This window comes from Aegilops tauschii, chromosome 4 (genome assembly GCF_002575655.3).
Source record: "Aegilops tauschii subsp. strangulata cultivar AL8/78 chromosome 4, Aet v6.0, whole genome shotgun sequence".
Classification (NCBI taxonomy): Eukaryota; Viridiplantae; Streptophyta; class Magnoliopsida; order Poales; family Poaceae; genus Aegilops; species Aegilops tauschii.
In genome coordinates, this window is record NC_053038.3 from 509,274,229 (window position 1) to 509,294,846 (window position 20,618).

The 20,618-nt window shown below is 43.2% G+C and overlaps 2 protein-coding genes across 2 annotated transcripts; both read right to left on the reverse strand.

The window, feature by feature from the left end:
- Window positions 1-16,647: 16,647 nt before the first annotated feature.
- Window positions 16,648-17,409, reverse strand: LOC141022029 (probable aquaporin TIP4-1). The gene is made up of 2 exons (XM_073497905.1): window positions 17,257-17,409; window positions 16,648-16,965 (listed from the first exon to the last, which is right to left on the reverse strand). The coding sequence occupies exons 1-2, from the start codon at window positions 17,407-17,409 to the stop codon at window positions 16,648-16,650; spliced, it is 471 nt and encodes a 156-aa protein (XP_073354006.1).
- An 821-nt stretch (window positions 17,410-18,230) lies between these two features.
- Window positions 18,231-20,080, reverse strand: LOC109735566 (probable aquaporin TIP4-1). Its single transcript, XM_020294785.4, has 3 exons — window positions 19,781-20,080; window positions 19,125-19,378; window positions 18,231-18,865 (listed from the first exon to the last, which is right to left on the reverse strand). The coding sequence occupies exons 1-3, from the start codon at window positions 19,914-19,916 to the stop codon at window positions 18,488-18,490; spliced, it is 768 nt and encodes a 255-aa protein (XP_020150374.1). The 5' UTR covers window positions 19,917-20,080; the 3' UTR covers window positions 18,231-18,487.
- Between the last annotated feature and the right edge of the window lie 538 nt (window positions 20,081-20,618).

A 20,618-nucleotide genomic window follows, 5' to 3' on the forward strand; every position in this document is an offset into this window, starting at 1 on the left:
TAACGAATTGCCCGACAGTACGTACGCAGCAAAGAAGGTCGTATGCCCTCTAGGATTGGAGGTGCAGAAGATACATGCATGCCCTAATGACTGCATCCTCTACCGCGGTGCGTACAAGGATTTGAATGCATGCCCGGTATGCGGTGCATTGTGGTATAAGATCAGACGAGATGACCCTGGTGATGTTGACGGCGAGCCCCACAGGAAGAGGGTTCCTGCGAAGGTGATGTGGTATGCTCCTATAATACCACGGTTGAAACGATTGTTCAGAAACAAAGAGCATGCCAAGTTGATGCGATGGCACAGTGAGGATCGTAAGAAAGACGGGAAGTTGAGAGCACCCGCTGACGGGTCGCAGTGGAGAAAAATCGAGAGAAAGTACTGGACTGAGTTTGCAGGTGACCCAAGGAACGTATGGTTTGCTTTAAGCGCGGATGGCATTAATCCTTTCAGGGAGCAGAGCAGCAATCACAGCACCTGGCCCGTAACTCTATGTATGTATAACCTTCCTCCTTAGATGTGCATGAAGCGGAAGTTCGTTATGATGCCAGTTCTCATCCAAGGCCCTAAGCAACCCGGCAACGACATTGATGTGTACCTAAGGCCATTAGTTGAAGAACTTTTACAGCTGTGGAATGGAAATGGTGTACGTGCGTGGGATGAGCACAGACAGGAGGAATTTAACCTGCACGCGTTGCTGTTTTAACCATCAACGATTGGCCCGCTCTCAGTAACCTTTCAGGATAGACAAACAAGGGATACCACGCATGCACGCACTGTTTAGCTGACACCGAAAGTATATACCTAGACAAATGCAGGAAGAATGTGTACCTGGGCCATCGTCGATTTCTTCCGACCAACCATCAATGTTGAAAGAAAGGCAAGCATTTCAAAGGCGAGGCAGATCACCGGAAGAAGCCCGCCATGCGTACCGGTGATCACGTACTTGCTATGGTCAATGATTTACACGTAATCTTTGGAAAGGGTCCCGGCGGAGTAGCTGTTCCGAATGACGCTGAGGGACGCGCACCCATGTGGAAGAAGAAATCTATATTTTGGGACCTACCCTACTGGAAAGACCTAAAGGTCCGCTCTTCGATCGACGTGATTCACGTGACGAAGAACCTTTGCGTGAACCTGCTAGGCTTCTTGGGCGTGTATGGGAAGACAAATGATACAGCTGAGGCACAGGAGGACCTGCAACGTTTGCACGAAAAAGATGGCATGCCTCCAAAGCAGTATGAAGGTCCTGCCAGCTACGCTCTTACCAAAGAAGAGAAGGAAATCTTCTTTGAATGCCTGGTTAGTATGAAGGTCCCGACTGGCTTCTCGTCGAATATAAAGGGAATAGTAAATATGCCAGAGAAAAAGTTCCAGAACCTAAAGTCTCATGACTGCCACGTGATTATGACGCAACTGCTTCCAGTTGCATTGAGGGGGCTTCTACCGGAAAACGTCCGATTAGCCATTGTGAAGCTATGTGCATTCCTCAATGCAATCTCTCGGAAGGTGATCGATCCAGAAATCATACCAAGGCTAAGGAGTGATGTGGCGCAATGTCTTGTCAGTTTTGAGCTGGTGTTCCCACCATCCTTCTTCAATATCATGACGCACGTCCTAGTTCATCTAGTTGACGAGATTGTCATTCTGGGCCCCGTATTTCTACACAATATGTACCGCTTTGAGAGGTTCATGGGAGTCCTAAAGAAATATGTCCATAACCGCGCTAGGCCAGAAGGAAACATCTCCATGGGCCATCAAACAGAGGATGTCATTGGGTTTTGTGTTGACTTCATTCCTGGCCTTAAGAAGATAGGTCTCACTAAATCGCGGTATGAGGGGAGACTGACTGGAAAAGGAATGCTTGGAGGGGACTCAATAATATGCAGGGACGGATATTCTTGGTCTCAAGCACACTACACAGTTCTACATAACTCTACCTTGGTGACCCCGTATGTCGATGAACACAAGAACAGTCTGCGCTCCAAACACCCGGAGCAGTGCGACGACTGGATTACATGTGAACACATCAGGACTTTCAGCAGTTGGTTGGAAACACGTCTCAGAGGTGACAACACTGTTTGTGATGAGTTGTACTCGTTGTCCAGGGGACCATCTTCGACTGTATTGACTTACAAAGGATACGAGATAAATGGGAATACATTTTACACGATTGCCCAAGATCAGAAGAGCACCAACCAAAACAGCGGTGTCCGCTTTGATGCAGCAACCAAGAGGGGAAAGGACACATATTATGGTTACATAGTGGACATATGGGAACTTGACTACGGACATGATTTTAAGGTCCCTTTGTTTAAGTGCAAATGGGTCAATCTGTCAGGAGGCGGGGTACAGGTAGACCCACAGTACGGAATGACAACAGTGGATCTGAACAATCTTGGGTACACTGACGAACCGTTCGTCCTAGCCAATGATGTGGCACAGGTTATCTATGTGAAGGACATGTCTACCGAACCGAGAAAAAGAAAAGATAAGGAAGCGAATACATCATACGATGAGCCAAAGCGCCACATAGTTCTTTCACGAAAAAGGGACATCGTGGGAGTGGAGGGCAAGACAGACATGTCTGAAGATTATGAAAAGTTTCATGAAATTCGTCCCTTCAAAGTCAAGGCTGACCCAAGCATCCTAATAAATGATGAAGATTATCCATGGTTACGGCGCAATAAGCAAACGACACAAGCGAAGAAAAAGTGAAGACTTTCTCTCTACAACTATTATGATGATGCCATTGATCTAGAATATCACTGCAGTTACACGTGAAGAAATGAAATGCATGTTGTAACAGAGGAGTTTCCATGTGAAATGATGATACCATGCCAATTTGCAACCTTATCGGAGTTCATTTGAAATGCTTTTCAATTTCCGGGTCTTATAGCTCAAAAAAGCAGTAAATGCATGAAAAATAACAAATGAAGTCAGAAAGGGTTGAAAATTGATGATGTTGCTTTGAATGGTGCATTTTGAACCTTTTCGGAGTTCATTTGAAATGCTTTTCAATTTCAGGGTCTTATAGCTCAAAAATATCAGTAAATGCATGAAAAATAACAAAATGCATAAAACTATAATATTTGTTATGATCAACTAAAAAACTAAAATCAATTAAAATATTCTGTTATGATCAACTAAAATAAAACTATAATATTCTTCAATAGCAAAAAGAATCAACTAAAAAGAATTTGTGGCAAAAAAAATTAATAGCAAAAAAAATTAACAAAATTTGTTTTTGATTAAAACAGATATTTAAAATAACCTAAAATTACCAAATTGAGTATAATGATAAAACACAGTAATATTAAATAGCAGGAAAAAGAATCACTCAAAAATCTATTTTTATAGTAAAGTTATTCATAAAACTAGTGATTCACATACATTTTAAAAAATTCAAATTTCAAAACTAATTGCACTAACAGAAAGTTTATAATTTTTGTGACCTAAAAGCAAAAAGAAATCACTAAAAAACTATAAGTATTTAGTTTCAAGTAGAAATAAAAAAAGAAAAAGAAAAAAAGAAAAAAAAATGCCACCTACTGGGCCTCCACGGCGTGAGTACGACTAGAAACCCTACAATGGGCCAGGATTCAGGCCCGCAGAAGGCCCAATAGGCCCAATAGGCATGGCAAAGTAGAGATTAGGCCCGTAAGCCTGCAATAGAGAGGAGCTCAAGATGGTGGCGGCAGCAAGGCTTATAAACCACCCCGAGCCCCTCTCAACTAGCAAGGTGGGACTTAACTTCCCACCGCACCGTGCCAGCACAAGGCCTATGGTCCCGGTTCGTGCCACCAACCGGAACCATAGGTTGGCATTGGTCTCGGTTCGTAGCACCAACCGGGACCAATGCCAACCTATGGTCCCGGTTCGTGCCACCAACCGGGACCATAGGCCTCTGTTTCCCGTCCTTTGGGCTACCGAAAAGTGACCTTGGACCCGGTTGGTGGCACCAACCGGGACCATAGGTGGCATTCGTCCCGGTTCGTGCCACGAACCGGGACCATTGGTTTTGCTATATAAGGTAGCACTTGTGAAAATTTCGCCAACTGCTCCCATTCCCCCCGACGCCGCCAGGCCGTTCCTCGTCGCCGTCGCCACCCTGAGCCCCTGCCCCGACGCCGTCGCCGCGCCCCTGACCCGCCGTCGACGTCGTCCCCGCCGTCGACGTCGTCCTCGCCGTCGCCGTCGCCGTACCCCTCCCACGAGCCCGCCGTCCTCGTTGCCGTCATCGTCGCCGGCCTCGTCGTCGTCCTCGTCACTGGCCTCGTCGCCGTCCTGCCTCGAGCCCCCAGTGAGCCCCTTCCCATCCCGATCTGTGCGCTGCCGTGGCTGCCGCCGCCCCTGTTTTTTGTATGTATGTATGTATATGGATGTATGTATGTATGGATGGATGGATATGCATGTATATGGATGGATGTATGTGTATGTGTTCATAGTTTTTTTTTGTTCATAGTTTTTTGGTTCATAGTTTTTTGTTCATAGCATTTTTAGGCTGTATAGTTTTATTTTTGTTCAATGTTTATGGTTAGATTTAAGGTTAGTTGATTTAGTGCATTTTAGGATAGTACATTCTAGGTTAGTGGATCGGAGAGGAAAAAGTAAAATAATGAAAAGGAAGAAAAGAGGAAGAAGGAAGAAGTAGAAAAGGAAGGAGAGGAAAAAGGAAAATAAGAGGAGGAAGAAGGAGAAGAAGAAGGAGAAGAAGAAGGAGAAGAAGAGAAGAGGAAGAAGTGGAGAAATAAATAAGAAGAGGAAAAAAAGAAAAAAAGAGGAGAAAAATAAAGGAATAGAGGAGAGCCAAAGAAAGGAATAGAGGAGAGCCTCTATTCCTTTCTTCTTCTCCTCTTTTTTTCTTCTTTTTTTCTTCGATCTTCTCCTCTATTCCTTTCTTCTTCTCCTCTTTTTTTATTCTTATTCCTCTTCTTATTTTTTATCGGGTATGTCGTTGTCGATATAACCCCTCCCCGATAACTTTGACATGAGGGGGGGGGTCGATAAATAATAGAACTAGTTAAACAAGTTTATTTTTAGTAGGTGCTTAGTAGTTGAACTAGTTGATTTATAAAACTACTTTATTTTACTATATATAGAAGTAGTTCATTTTTTAGTAAGTACTACTTTATTTTATTTATAGTAAGTGCTTAGTAGTTGAACTAGTTGATTTAATAAAACTACTTTATTTTACTATATATAGAAGTAGTTTATTTTTAGTAAGTACTACTTTATTTTATTTATAGTAATTAAGTGCTTAGTAGTAGTTGAACTAGTTTATTTAAGAAAACTACTTTATTTTACTATATATAGAAGTAGTTTATTTTTAGCAAGAAGATTAATAGAACTAGTTTATTTTTTTAGTTCAAGCAATTATTCCTGCATCGACGTCGATGATGCCTATCCAACATCCTCGTCGTCGACTCGGCGGAGGAGGCCGGCTTGATCAGAGGGGCCATGTCCGGGACTGGGCTCCGCCGGGCTGGTATTGGGAGGTGCTACCTTCCGGGGGGCATAGGTTGGTAAGGAGCCAGCCCATCGTTGACCCGATCCTTGTTTGGTGGCGGTCGCGTGGGCCAGTGACGGTGCCGAGGCTTCCGGACACCGCGGAGGTGGTACGTCACCGTGTCAGCGAGGAGGACGAGCACGTCCATCGCTACATGGTTGCGTTGGAGGGCAGGTCCGACAATACCTGGCAGGTTCTTCAGGGATCCAAATGGAGCTATGATCCTGTGATGGTTCCTTCTCTTTGGGTGTCCACGGCTGATAATCCCCAAGTGTAGGGAATCATCGTAGCAATTTCCAAAGGTGGAAGTGATAAGTATGGAGTGTCGAACCCACAAGGAGCTAAAGGTAAGATCAATATTCTCTCAAGCCATATCTGCCACTGATACGACTCTACGTACACCGAACGTTTGCTTCCAACTAGAAACGAGAAATAAAACTACGTTATGGGTATGAAGAGGATAACTTTGTATGATATCGGAGAGCTAAAATATAAAAGTAGGTGCTGTTATCATAAAGTTAGAATATATTACTAAATAAGATAAATAGCGAGTGTGGAATAATGATGGATCGGTGTGCGGAATTGTCCTAGGCAATTATTAACCAGACCGGTAATCACTATTGCAGTTTCATATGAGGGAGAGGCATAAGCTAACATACTTTCTCTACTTGGATCATATGCACTTATGATTGGAACTCTAGCAAGCATCCGCAACTACTAAAGATCATTAAGGTAAAACCCAACCATAGCATTAAAGCATCAAGTCCTCTTTATTCCCATACACAACATTCCCTCTTACTCGGGTTTGTGTTTCAGTCACTCACCAACCCACTATAAGAGAATCATGAACGTATTGCAACACCCTACAGCGGGAGTCCCTCACGCTTGTGCAACACGGAGGGCACCATAGGACAGCACCAAAATAAAACATACAACTCATACCAATCTAGATCATCAATCAACCCAAGGACAAAAGATATCTACTCAAAACATCATAGGATGGCAACACATCATTGGATCATAATATGTGGCATAAAGCACCATGTTCAAGTAGGGATTACAGCGGGGTGCGGGAGAGTGGACCGCAAAAGAGGTGAGGATGGTGATGATGATGGTGATGTTGATGAAGACGATCACCGTGGCGATGATTCCCCTCCCGATGGCACTCCGGCGCCACCGGAAGAGAGGAGGAGAGGTTCTCCCCCTTGTGCTTCCTCCTCCATGGCCTCCACCCTCTGGTCCTTGGCCTTCATGGTGATGATGGCCCCTCCGGATACTCCTCCATGGCCACCGGTGATGATGGCCCCCTCCGGCAGGATGCCGGAGAGGGCCTAGATTGACTTCTCGTGGCTACAGAGGCTTGCGGCGGCGGAACTTCCGATCTAGGTTTCTTTCTAGAAGTTTGGGTATATATGGAAGAGTTTTGCGTTGATTTCACGTCAGGGGGGTTTCCGGGCTGTCCACGAGGCAGGGGGCGCGCCCTAGGGGGGTGGGCGTGCCCCCCACCCTCGTGGGCAGCCCGGGACTCTTCTGGCCTGCTTCTGGTACACCGTGGGCTTCTGCTGGTCCAAAAATGATCTCTATCAAGTGGCGCGTCAATTGGACTCCATTTAGTTTTCCTTTTCTGTGATACTCTAAAACAAGAATAAAACAGAAACTGACACTGGGCTCTAGGTTAATAGGTTAGTCCCAAAAATCATATAAAATATCATATAAATGCATATAAAACATCCTAGAAGGATAGTATAATAGCATGAATACTTCATAAATTATAGATACGTTGGAGACGTATCAGCATCCCCAAGCTTAATTCCTGCTCGTCCTCGAGTAGGTAAATGATAAAAGAAATAATTTATGAGGTGTGAATGCTAGCAAGTGCTTAAGTTTCATCAATGATAATTCCAATCACTTTTTCTAGCATCATTACATGTCATAACAGTAGCTCATCTCATAAAACTTCTCATGATAAAGTAACAAGCAAATGACATGTTTAAAGTATAGATCATAAACTTTCTTGAAAACTAACAAACAATATTCTCAGTCATCAAACAATTGCAATTCATCTTATTTTCAGGAAGAGTCTATGTCAGAGCTTTGATTTAGCAAACTCCACATACTCAACTATCATTTAGTCTTTCACAATTGCTAACACTCACACAATCTTGTGGTTATGGAGTTTTAATCGGACACAGAGAAAGATAGGGGCTTATAGTTTCGCCTCCCAACCTTTTACCTCAAGGGTAATGTCAACAATAATAGCTCATGCTAACTTACATCCAATTAGATATATATATCAGGATCCTTCCAACATCCTGTGCTTGCCAAAGGATAAAATGTAAAAAGGAAAGGTGAAGATCACCAAGACTCTTGCATAAGGTAGAAGATAAAAGTAAAAGATAGGCCCTTCGCAGAGGGAAGCAGAGGTTGCCATGCGCTTTCAGGGTTGGCTGCACAAAATCTTAATGCGAAAGAACGTCACTTTATATTGCCACTTGTGATATGGACCTTTATTATGCAGTCCATCGCTTTTATTTCTTCCACATCACAAGATCGTATAAAGCTTATTTCCTCCACACCAATCAATCATACATATTTAGAGAGCAATTTTTATTGCTTGCACTGATGACAACTTACTTGAAGGATCTTACTCGATCCATAGGTAGATATGGTGGACTCTCATGGCAAAACTGGTTTTAAGGGTATTTGGAAGCACAAGTAGTATCTCTACTTGGTGCAAAGAATTTGGCTAGCATGAGGGGGAAAGGCAAGCTCAACATGTTGGATGATCCATGACAATATACTTTATTTCAGATATACGAAAACATAACCCATTACGTTGTCTTCCTTGTCCAACATCAACTCTTTAGCATGTCATATTTTAATGAGTGCTCCCAATCATAAAAGATGTCCAAGATAGTATATTTATATGTGAAACCCCTCTCCCTTCAATATTCTTTCATGAATTGTTCAAGTGACCAATTCTACGTTTGCTAACTTTCAATAAGTTTACTACCTATACTTATTATGTGTGAAGTCATTACTCCCCATGTTATAAGCATACGAAACATATATAAATTCAGATTTATGACATTCAATTTATTCAACCATTTACTCATAGGATATACATGAAGCACATGAGAAAATGACAAACTACTGCAAAAGATATGAGTGAAGAATACTGAGTAGTCAAATAATTAACTAGCCATGGGAGGATTCTTTTTCATTCAATAATTCAGATCCAATGATTTTATTCAAACAGCAAGTAAAATTTAAAATATGCTCCAAGCAAAACACATATCATGTGACTAATAAAAATATAGCTCCGAGTAAGGTATACCGATAGTTTTGAAGACGGAAGAGGGGGTGCCTTCCGGGGCATCCCCAAGCTTAGGCGCTTGAGTCTTCCTTGAATATTACCTTGGGGTGCCTTGGGCATCCCCAAGCTTAGGGTCTTTCCACTCCTTATTCTCCTCATATCGGTATCTCACCCAAAGCTTGAAAACTTCAATCACACAAAACTTAACGTAACTTCGTGAGATAGTTAGTATGATAAAGAGCAAACCATTTACTTTGGTACTGTCAAAGACAAGGTTCATAATTGTTCTCACATAATGCCTACTGTACCATATCATTTCTACAATTTATATTGAGGAATATAAGCCATAGAAACTAGAAAACAAGCAAACTATGCAATGAAAACAGACTCTGTCAGAAACAGAACAGTCTGTAATGATCTGAACATAAACCATACTTCTGATACTCCAAAAATTATGAAATAAATTGGTGGACGTGAGGAATTTGTCTATTAATCTTCTGAAAAAAGAATCAACTCAAAAGCACTCTTCTGTAAAAAAATGACAGCTAATCTCGTGAGCGCAAAGTTTCGGTTTTTTACAGCAAGATCACATTGACTTTTCTCCCAAGTCTTCCCAAAGGTCTTACTTGGCACTTTATTGAAACAAAAGCTATAAAACATGATTAATACAGTAGCTTAATCATGTAAACACACAAAAACAGTAAGGGTAAATATTGGGTTGTCTCCCAACAAGCGCTTTTCTTTAATGCCTTTTAGCTAGGCATGATGATTTCAATGATGCTCACATAAAAGATAAGAGTTGAAACATAAAGAGAGCATCTTGAAGAATATGACGAGCACATTTAAATCTAACCCACTTCCTATGCCTAGGGATTTTGTGAGCACACAACTTATAGGAACAAGAATCAACTAGCATAGGAAGGCAAAACAAGTATAACTTCAAGACTTTAAGCACATAGAGAGGAAACTTTGATATTATTACAACTCCTACAAGCATGTATTCCTCCCTCATAATAATTTTAAGTAGCATCATGGATAGCAATTTTGTTCTCATACTCAATTGGAACCTCTTCTGAAATAGTGGAATCATTACTAGCTAAAGTTGACACTCTTCCAAATCCACTTTAAATGATAGTATTATTCATACTCCAAAGGATATAAGTGAAGTTCATGGAGCATTCTACAATTAATATAGACTAACCAAGCTCAAAATGTATAAGTGAAGCGCACGAAGCATTCTATAAAACCATACTCAAAAGATTTAAGTGAAGCACAAAGAACAATTCTATAAGATCATTCTTAAAAGATATAAGTGAAGCACATGAAGTATTCTATAAATCAATGAAGGTATATCTCATGCTAGCATGGTTCTTAAAGAAAAAGAAAAACACAAAGGACACAAATCATGTGAACAAAACAAAAACCGAGGTATACCGATACTTGTTGAAGAAGAAAGATGGGATGCCAACCGGGGCATCCCCAAGCTTAGATGCTTGAGTATCCTTTGAAATATTTACTTGGGGTGCCTTGGGCATCCCCAAGATTTAACTCTTTCCTCTCTTTATTCTTCTCACATCGGTAGCTCTTCGACCTTCGGACACTTCATCCACAAAAACTTAACAAAAACTTTGTGAGATCCGTTAGTGTAATAAAGCAAATCACTACCTTTAGGTACTGTAATGAACTAATTCTTTGTTTATATTGGTGTTAAACCTACTGTATTCCAACTTCTCTATGGTTTATAAATTATTTTATTAGCCATAGATTCATCAAAATAAGCAAACAACACACGAAAAACAGAATCTGTTAAAAACAGAACAGTCTGTAGTAATCTGGAAGTTTGGAAAACTTCTGTAACTCCTAAAATTATGAACTAAATTTGAAAATTTGAACAATTTGTACAGAAGTAATGTGCAAAAAGTTTCAGACCCATTTGACTTTCCAGTAAAAAAATGTAAATTCACGCACTACAGCCAAAGTTTCTGTTTTTGTTCTGCACATACTAAACAAGCAATCTAATCATCCTAATTATTTTTATAATACAATGAATATATACAAGGGGATAATTATTTACAGAGAAACTTCCATGAAAAATTCTACATTGTTTCCGTGAGCATGAACACAAGTGCTCAAGGTCGACCCTCACTTCTTCAATGCATAACTTTCCAATCACTTCTCTTTTTGAAAAACTTTTTAGGCATGAAAGGCAAGTAATTTTTTTTGTATTTTCATTCTTTTAATTTTTTTTGTATGTTTCACCCACAACTAAACAGAAACAAAAAGGAAAAACAAAATCTACTTAGTGAAGAAATCAAACAAGCACACACGAGAATATCAACCCTACGCTATTGCTCCCCGGCAACGGTGCCAGAAAAGAGCTTGATGATCCCCAAGTGCAGGGAATCATCGTAGCAATTTCCAAAGGTGGAAGTGATAAGTATGGAGTGTCGAACCCACAAGGAGCTAAAGGTAAGATCAATATTCTCTCAAGCCCTATCTGCCACTGATACGACTCTACGTACACCGAACGTTTGCTTCCAACTAGAAACGAGAAATAAAACTACGTTGTGGGTATGAAGAGGATAACTTTGTATGATATCGGAGAGCTAAAATATAAAAGTAGGTTCTGTTATCATAAAGTTAGAATATATTAGTAAATAATATAAATAGCGAGTGTGGAATAATGATGGATCGGTGTGCGGAATTGTCCTAGGCAATTATTAACCAGACCGGTAATCACTATTGCAGTTTCATATGAGGGAGAGGCATAAGCTAACATACTTTATCTACTTGGATCATATGCACTTATGATTGGAACTCTAGCAAGCATCCGCAACTACTAAAGATCATTAAGGTAAAACCCAACCATAGCATTAAAGCATCATGTCCTCTTTATTCCCATACGCAACAATCCCTCTTACTCGGGTTTGTGTTTCAGTCACTCACCAACCCACTATAAGCGAATCATGAACGTATTGCAACACCCTACAGCGGGAGTCCCTCACGCTTGCGCGACACGGAGTCCCTCAACTATCATTTAGTCTTTCACAATTGCTAACACTCACGCAATACTTGTGGTTATGGAGTTTTAATCGGACACAAAGAAAGATAGGGGCTTATAGTTTCGCCTCCCAACATTTTACCTCAAGGGTAACGTCAACAATAATAGCTCATGCTAACTTACATCCAATTAGATATATATATCAGGATCCTTCCAACATCCTGTACTTGCCAAAGGATAAAATGTAAAAAGGAAAGGTGAAGATCACCAAGACTCTTGCATAAGGTAGAAGATAAAAGTAAAAGATAGGCCCTTCGCAGAGGGAAGCAGAGGTTGCCATGCGCTTTCAGGGTTGGATGCACAAAATCTTAATGCGAAAGAACGTCACTTTATATTGCCACTTGTGATATGGACCTTTATTATGAAGTCCGTCGCTTTTATTTCTTCCACATCACAAGATTGTATAAAGCTTATTTCCTCCACACCAATCAATCATACATATTTAGAGTGCAATTTTTATTGCTTGCACCGATGACAACTTACTTGAAGGATCTTACTCGATCCATAGGTAGATATGGTGGACTCTCATGGCAAAACTGGTTTTAAGGGTATTTGGAAGCACAAGTAGTATCTCTACTTGGTTCAAAGAATTTGGCTAGCATGAGGGGGAAAGGCAAGCTCAACATGTTGGATGATCCATGACAATATACTTTATTTCAGATATACAAAAACATAACCCATTACGTTGTCTTCCTTTCCAACATCAACTCTTTAGCATGTCATATTTTAATGAGTGCTCCCAATCATTAAAGATGTCCAAGATAGTATATTTATATGTGAAACCCCACTCCCTTCAATATTCTTTCATGAATTGTTCAAGTGACCAATTCTACGTTTGCTAACTTTCAATAAGTTTACTACATATACTTATTACGTGTGAAGTCATTACTCCCCATGTTATAAGCATACGAAACATATATAAATTAAGATTTATGACATTCAATTTATTCAACCATTTACACATAGGATATACATGAAGCACATGAGCAAATGACAAACTACTGCAGAAGATATGAGTGAAGAATACTGAGTAGTCAAATAATTTACTAGCCATGGGAGGATTCTTTTTCATTCAATAATTCAGATCCAATGATTTTATTCAAACAGCAAGTAAAATTTAAAATATGCTCCAAGCAAAACACATATCATGTGACGAATAAAAATATAGCTCCGAGTAAGGTATACCGATAGTTTTGAAGACGAAAGAGGGGGTGCCTTCCGGGGCATCCCCAAGCTTAGGCGCTTGAGTCTTCCTTGAATATTACCTTGGGGTGCCTTGGGCATCCCCAAGCTTAGGATATTTCCACTCCTTATTCTCCTCATATCGGTATCTCACCCAAAGCTTGAAAACTTCAATCACACAAAACTTAACGTAACTTCGTGAGATAGGTTAGTATGATAAAGAGCAAACCATTTACTTTGGTACTGTCAAAGACAAGGTTCATAATTGTTCTCACACAATGCCTACTATACCATATCATTTTTATAATTTATATTGAGGAATATAAGCCATAGAAACTAGAAAACAAGCAAACTATGCAATGAAAATAGAATCTGTCAGAAGGAGAACAGTCTGTAATGATCTGAACATAAACCATCCCCGCCGTCGTCCCGTCACCGACCCCCCTCCGACCTCGAGGTGAGACCATCCAAATCTCCATGTCAATATGAGTCCTATATATGAGAGGACGATACGTCCTTTTTTAGAAAGATAATTAAACGATACTTTGGGTTGACTTTAAGTCTGTCGAGTGTCCATCATATATGAGAGGACGAAGAATCCCGACTGTTGTCATGGGGGTAGCTTCTCCTTCGTTCCTGTGTGCTACACAATTTGGTGTAATGCACTCGGGAACGAAAGGAGGAGCTACCATCACCGACGGTCGCAATGTCAGAGAGGAATCAGTGAGGGAGAGTCTCCACCATATATATATATATGAGAGGACGAAGAATCCCGACTGTTGTCGTGGGGGTAGCTTCTCCTTCATTCCCGTGTGCTGGACAACTTGGTGTAATGCACTCGGGGATGAAAGGAGGAGCTACCATCACCGACGGTCGAATATGTACACCACGTGAGCTGAGTGTTTTCAAGAAAAGACTCGACAGACCGATAGTCAACCCGTGATGAATAATAATGATCTAATTTAGGTTTTTAGTACATATATTTAATTGTACAAGTTTAATATTTGAATTATGAACATAGGAAATGTCGTACTCGGACGACGAAAGTCTCCTGGGGGAGTGCGACTGGTGCCACGACGACCGAGGTTTGTGCGACAGGTTCATTGAGCTGGACGAAGATCGACGCTTCAGCATTAAGCTCGAGGAGACCTTCGATGTTGAAACGGTACGCGACGACGACAAGTGTTTTTTTCGTAATTAAGCACGACTTCAACTATATATTTCAACGTGTACTTTTCATCTTTTACAATTCGAATAGCTTATCCCATGCTATGCAAGACGCTATGTCTTGGAGAGGATGGGTTTTGAAGACCATGAAAGCATGGAAACAAAGAAAATTCACCTAAGGACCCATCATGGTATGGATTTCGAAGTAAAAATGTACAATTCTGAGAGCGTAACCCATTTTGGTTGCAAAAAATGGGAAGCACTTTGCAAGATGTATGGTTTTCATGAGGATATGCTTGTCACCATGGATCTTGGTGATCCTGAAATCGAGCAAAACAATTTGGACATTTGGGTCTTTGTTGATACGCCTTCAATTCTACCGCTATGTGAGTTTCTCAAACATAGTTATTAACTAATTTATATTGTTTATTTCAAAATAGTTGACAGCTTATTTTCATTCTTCAAAGAATGTGCGGAAGATGGTAGACAAACCCACTACACCAATGACTGCGAATTAACTTATCAGGAGAAAAATCATCTGATCGCATTTTGTACTGATCTTGAGAATTACAATATCTACAATCAAACTCCTCAACATTATGGTCAATACGTGCCACTAGTGCACGTGTTGAACAACAGTAACTTTCATGGAGATACCCTGGTAAGATTTTTTACTATTACGACATCCTTGCATCTTTTGCATACTTCTAAAACTAGTACATCATTGCTAACTACGAAGTTATTACTATGTTTTTCAACAGATAATCCTGAATGATTGTGTGCCTCATCTGATGTATGAGCATGGTCGCCTTGATGTTTTGAACATACGGCCAGGTCATCCTACGAATCTCAACTGTCCATACCGGATTTCTAAAAGAAGTGGAGACATGAAAATCAAAGAATGGAAAAAATGTATGGACAGTCGTAAGGAGGTTCTTGGAAGCAAAAGGAAGCGAAGCGCAAGAATTGGAGACAGGATGATCTCCATTCTCCATAATGGAGAGTCAGGGTCTATATTGTTTTATGCTATTTTACCTTAAAGAGGGTATTTAGGTCCTAACTAATACTGATGATCATGTGCCTAGAACAATTAAGTAGGGTTGGTTCGATGACTATCAGGATGATGATCGTATGACTTGTTATTAATAACGAGTAGAAGTTGTATGATGATGATTAGTAGGACTTATTATTACGATGATGCATGATGCGGGCATGAAGAGTGAAGGCAACAAGCATAAGGTGGATGTCGAAAGTAGTACTAATCCAAACTTGATCAAGTTAGGATTAATATTACTTTCGACATGCACCACATGTTGCCTTCACTTTAATCTAAGCCATGTTTAGGCATAGCAGTAGCGTTGGTAAACCAAGCACGGAAAGAAGAGAGGACACTTCTCTCTTTTAGCTAGCTTACACACCCTAGATTACCCCCTAAACCACCCCCTTTCAGAAAAAAAAACAAAAACCTCAGCTCCTGCTGACGCGTGGATGCCTTTTGGTCCCGGTTGGTGCCACCAACCGGGACTAAAGGCCCTCCTGCCTGGGCTCGCCGCAGCGGCCACGTGGAGGCCCATCTGTCCCGGTTCGTGTAAGAACCGGGACTAAAGGCCTAGGGCATTAGTAACGATCTTTTAGTCCCGGTTCCAAAACCGGGACAGAAGGCCCTTACGAACCGGGACAAATGGCCCTTTTTCTACTAGTGGAGGTCCAGGAATGGTCCCGGTGTCGGAGGTAGCACTAAACAGCGGCGACGGGAGGGAGTGCACGTCCTGAAATGTCTGTGGCGCCAATATCTTTGGGTGGACGAAAGACACACTATACCACATCCCCAACCTCCAAATATGGAGGCTAGTGGGATCCAAACATTATGACGACTCTGCTAGAGTGGTCTTTTCGGCCGAAATTGCCAAATCGATGGTTATTATGCCTATTGGGATGAAGTGGCAACTCTGCTAGAGGTTATTTTAGGCGCTCAAATCAAAAGTTTTGTCCCTTGCTTCGCAACATCTATTACACTTCGAATGGTTGAAATCTATGTCTTCCGAACAAATATACTCAGACACATAGGTATATATTGCAAAAATGTAAATGCAAGTACATTGCAAAAGGTTTGTCCATGATTTGCAGCACCAATTACACCTCTAATAGAACTAAAAAAATTTACGCCTCCAATGGGCTGAAATTCACGTCTTCCAAACAAATATATTTACACAGCTGATTATTAGCCTTTTAATCAAAGCTTTTACCCCCCCCCCCTTCCCAAAAACAGCCATTGTAGTACCTCCCTACAAACCATTTCGACACCCTAGCTAGAATCACTTGCCTGAAAAATCTACCAGCAACATCGATTGCCTTATACACACTGGTATACATCGCAAAATATAAATGCAAGTATGCGAGCAACCTCCTTTTCTAAAAGTCCCAACCAAGTAGAGGCTCATGCGTCTTCTTCACCATGAACACCATCTCGTAGACGAACCCGGCAAGGGGGCCACCAACCAACGGGCCGACCCAGTAGATCCAGTGGTTGGTCCACACTCCCGTGGCCAACGCGGGCCCGAAGGACCGGGCGGGGTTCATGGAAGCGCCGGAGAAGTTGCCACCGGCAATTGTGTTGGCACCGACAATGAGGCGGGTGAGCATCGGACCGTAGCCAGGCACCGTGGTCCGCGGGTCGATGATGGTCGCGTACACGACGAAGAGGAGGGAGAAGGTGAGGATGACCTTTGTCTAGAAGAGTGTCATCCATGAATCTACAAGAGAGCCATATGCATGCATCTGAAGTGCCGCAGTCACCTTTTGAAAAGGGGGAAATTGCAGAAGACCAACGACATGTCTCTATTGTTGGAAGAAAGAACCGATGATGTGCATGCTCTCAACAATTCTACGGAACTATTGTTCAGTCATGCAGAAGCGTCTCCGAAACATGTATGGCGGGAAGGTGCAACCTTGCATGTACTAGTGGAGCAAGAGCCACTCTTTCCCAACGTACCTATTCTAGCGAACCGTTGCACGACCAACCTGCAACCTCGAATGCTTCCTCTTCCTTTCGGTTGATGCTATCCATTGAGCAATCATCAATATTATCGTGTATTCTTCATTGTCCATCAGTTCATTCCCGAAATCAGAGCTCGAATCGAACGACGAATCATGACAACACATTAACTCCACCATCGGATCCATCTACATAATATGAATTATCTACATGAATATATGAGCTGCTAAACTAAATCTAAAAGAAAGAGTTGGCAAAATTTATCTTGAGGTCATGCAAGGGCAGGGCTAGCGCAGCCGGACAGTGGGAAGAAGCCATGGGGTTGCGGCGAAGCATTAGAGGTCCCGGAATGGTTCAACGGAGGCGTACGAGGACGAATCACAGTGGTCCAGGTGTTGGAGGTAGCACTAAACGAAGGCGGCGACGGAAGGGAGTGCACATCCTGAAATGTTTGTGACGCCAATATTTGGATGGATGAAAGACACACTATACCACCTCGCCCAACCTCTAAATATGGAGGCACATGGGATCCAAACATTATGACAACTCCAGTTGGATGTCGACTCTGCTAGAGTGGCATTTTTGGCCGAAATCACCATATCGATGGTTATTATGCTTATTATGCTGATCGGGCAAAGTGGCAACTCTGCTAGAGGTTCTTTTAGGCGCTACAATCAGAAGTTTTGTCCCTTGCTTCGCAACGTCAATTACACCTCGAATGGTTCAAATATATGTCTTCCGAACAAATGTACTCACACGGCTGAATATTAGCCTTTTAATCAAAGCTTTGAACACCCCCCCCCCCCCCCCTCCCCCCTACAACAGCTATTACAGTCGCTCCCTACAAACCATTTCGACACCCTAGCTAGAAATACTCCGCCGAAAAAATCTATCAGCAACATCGATTGCCTTACACATACTTATATATCGCAAAATGTAAATGCAAGTATATCACAAAAGGTTTGTCCCTGATTCGCAACACCAATCACACCTCTAATAGAACTAAAGAAAAATCACACCTCTAATGGGTTGAAATTCACGTCTTCCAAACAAATATATTTACACGGCTGATTATTAGCCTTTTAATCAAAGCTTTTAACAACCAAAAAAAACAGCCACTTTAGTCGCTCCCTACAAACCATTTCAACACCTAGCTAGATTCACATTGCCTGAAAATCTATCAGCAACATCGATTGCCTTATACACACTGGTATACATCGCAAAATATAAATGCAAGTATGCGAGCAACCTGCTTTTCTAAAAGTCCCAACCAAGTAGAGGCTCATGCGTCTTCGTCACCATGAACACCGTTTCATAGACGAACCCGGCGAGGGGGCCGCCGACCAGCGGGCCGACCCAGTAGACCCAGTGGTTGGTCCACACCCCAGTGGCCAACGCGGGCCCGAAGGACCTAGCTGGGTTCATGGAAGCGCCGGAGAAGTTGCCGCCGGCAATTGTGTTGGCACCGACGATGAGGCCGGTGAGCATCGGACCGTAGCCGGGCACCGTGGTCCGCGGGTCGATGATGGTCGCGTACACGACGAAGAGGAGGGAGAAGGTGAGGATGACCTCCATGACCAGCCCTTGCATGGGGCCTATGCCTGCGCCCAGGGTGTGGACCGGAACCGGAGTAGCCTGCATCAATAATTTCAAATTTGGAGAATGTTTAGATTTGGGAACGATTCACTGGTCACGGCAAACAATTAATAATTGAAAACAAATAGTACACCTGTGTACTATACGTGTCCTTCTCACAGTGTTTCAAAAATTAGTGTGATTTATTTGTCTGATGAGTAGTGTGATTTGGATGTTCCCCTTTTCAAAGGACAATCCAATTACCAGGGCGGGCAGAAACATAGGTATGGCTGTAAAATTGGCAGGGGTAGGCTCGTACCTGGCCGCCGGAGAGGTAGCGGAGGAGGATGCAGGCGAGGGAGGAGGCCAGCAGCTGGGCCGCCACGTACAGCACGGCCCTGAACGCCGTGATGTGCCCGCGCGCCAGCAGCGCCACCGTCACCGCCGGGTTGAGGTGCCCGCCCGACACGTGGAAGCCCGCCGTCACCAGCACCCCCGCCGCCAGCGCCTGCGCGAGGGCAACCCCGGCCAACGTCGCCATCGGCATAGCCGCGCCTTGCAGCTCCGGCACCCCTGCAAATCAATCGATCAATCATGAGTACCACTGCTCCCTCACCTCACGGCGTGTCACATGGTCGAGAAGCGAATCGAATGGAGGAGGAGAACACGTGTCGTTTGTAGGTAGCATCGCCGGAAAAGAAAATTGATAAAAAAAGATGGGGCCCTGAAGCCAGCCAGCAGTTCATCTGCAAGAAGCTCGAGTCCCCGTGGATCCAGGCAACCAGCCAATCGTTCACGCCGGCCCTCTGCCTCGTCCGGCCTTCCTAATCCCACTACCCAGACGACGGAATCACCAGAGCAAGCTGTGGCCGGACCGCCGGAGCGGGAGCCGCCGGAGATTCTTGACCCGCGACGAACCAGGCCGACTAACAGTTGGAGGATTAAGGGAGAGGTGAGCAGAGCGCGGGTGCATACCGGCGGCCATGGCGGCGGCGACTCCGGTGAAGACGAAGAGGAAGGTGAGGACCAGCTCCCCGAGCACGGCGCGGACGCAGCCGGCGTCGACGACGACGTCGCGCTCGTCGAACGAATCCGCATGCTTGGTGTCCATGCTCGAGCCGAGCTCCACAAGGCTTGCTGCTCTGGTTCCTGGGATGTGGTGAGAGTCTGTGTGGCTCCGAGGTAAAAAAAAGTGCACGGAAAAGTGATCTTGCTTGGTGGCCGACCGGCGCCTCTCGTGTTTTATAGAGCAGCAAACATTAACACGAGGCGCGCCTGTGGAGTGGGTTTCGAGCGGGCTTTGCCGGGCCAAGGACGGTCGGACAGCGACGTCGTGGGCGGTCGGCAAGGGCCGGGGCCCGTGAACCCTGCAGCAAAACGTGCGCCGAGAAAGTGCGGGGGAGGTCGACGACGATGAGGATGACGTGTGAGCGCACCAAGATATTTCTCTTCGCCTATGGCTGTGGGTGGGACCCTGGTGACTTGTGACTCTGACTTCCAGCTGTACATCATTTCTGTTTCGAGAATCGAGATGCATGGCCTCGGTGCCTATCACCGATTGGTACACGTCGTTTTGGGTGGGTGGATTTTACTGTCCACGCATTTCATTCTCGTTCTCAGTGGAAACAGGCCAGCTGATGCCACCATGTGCTTTATCGTCGAGAAAATAAAACAATCTTTAATTTATGGTCGCTTTCGAGTGAGAGGTAAATTCCACCCTACAACTTGCGCTTTTGGCCGGCCGGGTGCACATCGTTGGATGTATGGCCTGAATGTATGCGTAAAAAACCATGTAGGCATGTGCTTTGCGAAA

What these genes read in the sequence shown, in the direction of transcription:
- LOC141022029 (XM_073497905.1), bottom strand. Translation starts at nt 17,409, where the DNA reads ATGGTGGAGTTAATGTGTTGTCATGATTCGTCGTTCGATTCGAGCTCT. An exon ending in GGAAGCATTCGAGGTTGCAG is followed by an intron (nt 16,966 to 17,256) that starts GTTGGTCGTGCA and finishes ACACTCTTCTAG; the next exon opens with ACAAAGGTCATCCTCACCTT.
- LOC109735566 (XM_020294785.4), bottom strand. Translation starts at nt 19,916, where the DNA reads ATGGACACCAAGCATGCGGATTCGTTCGACGAGCGCGACGTCGTCGTC. An exon ending in CGCCGCCGCCATGGCCGCCG is followed by an intron (nt 19,379 to 19,780) that starts GTATGCACCCGC and finishes ATTGATTTGCAG; the next exon opens with GGGTGCCGGAGCTGCAAGGC. An exon ending in GCTACCTCTCCGGCGGCCAG is followed by an intron (nt 18,866 to 19,124) that starts GTACGAGCCTAC and finishes TTATTGATGCAG; the next exon opens with GCTACTCCGGTTCCGGTCCA.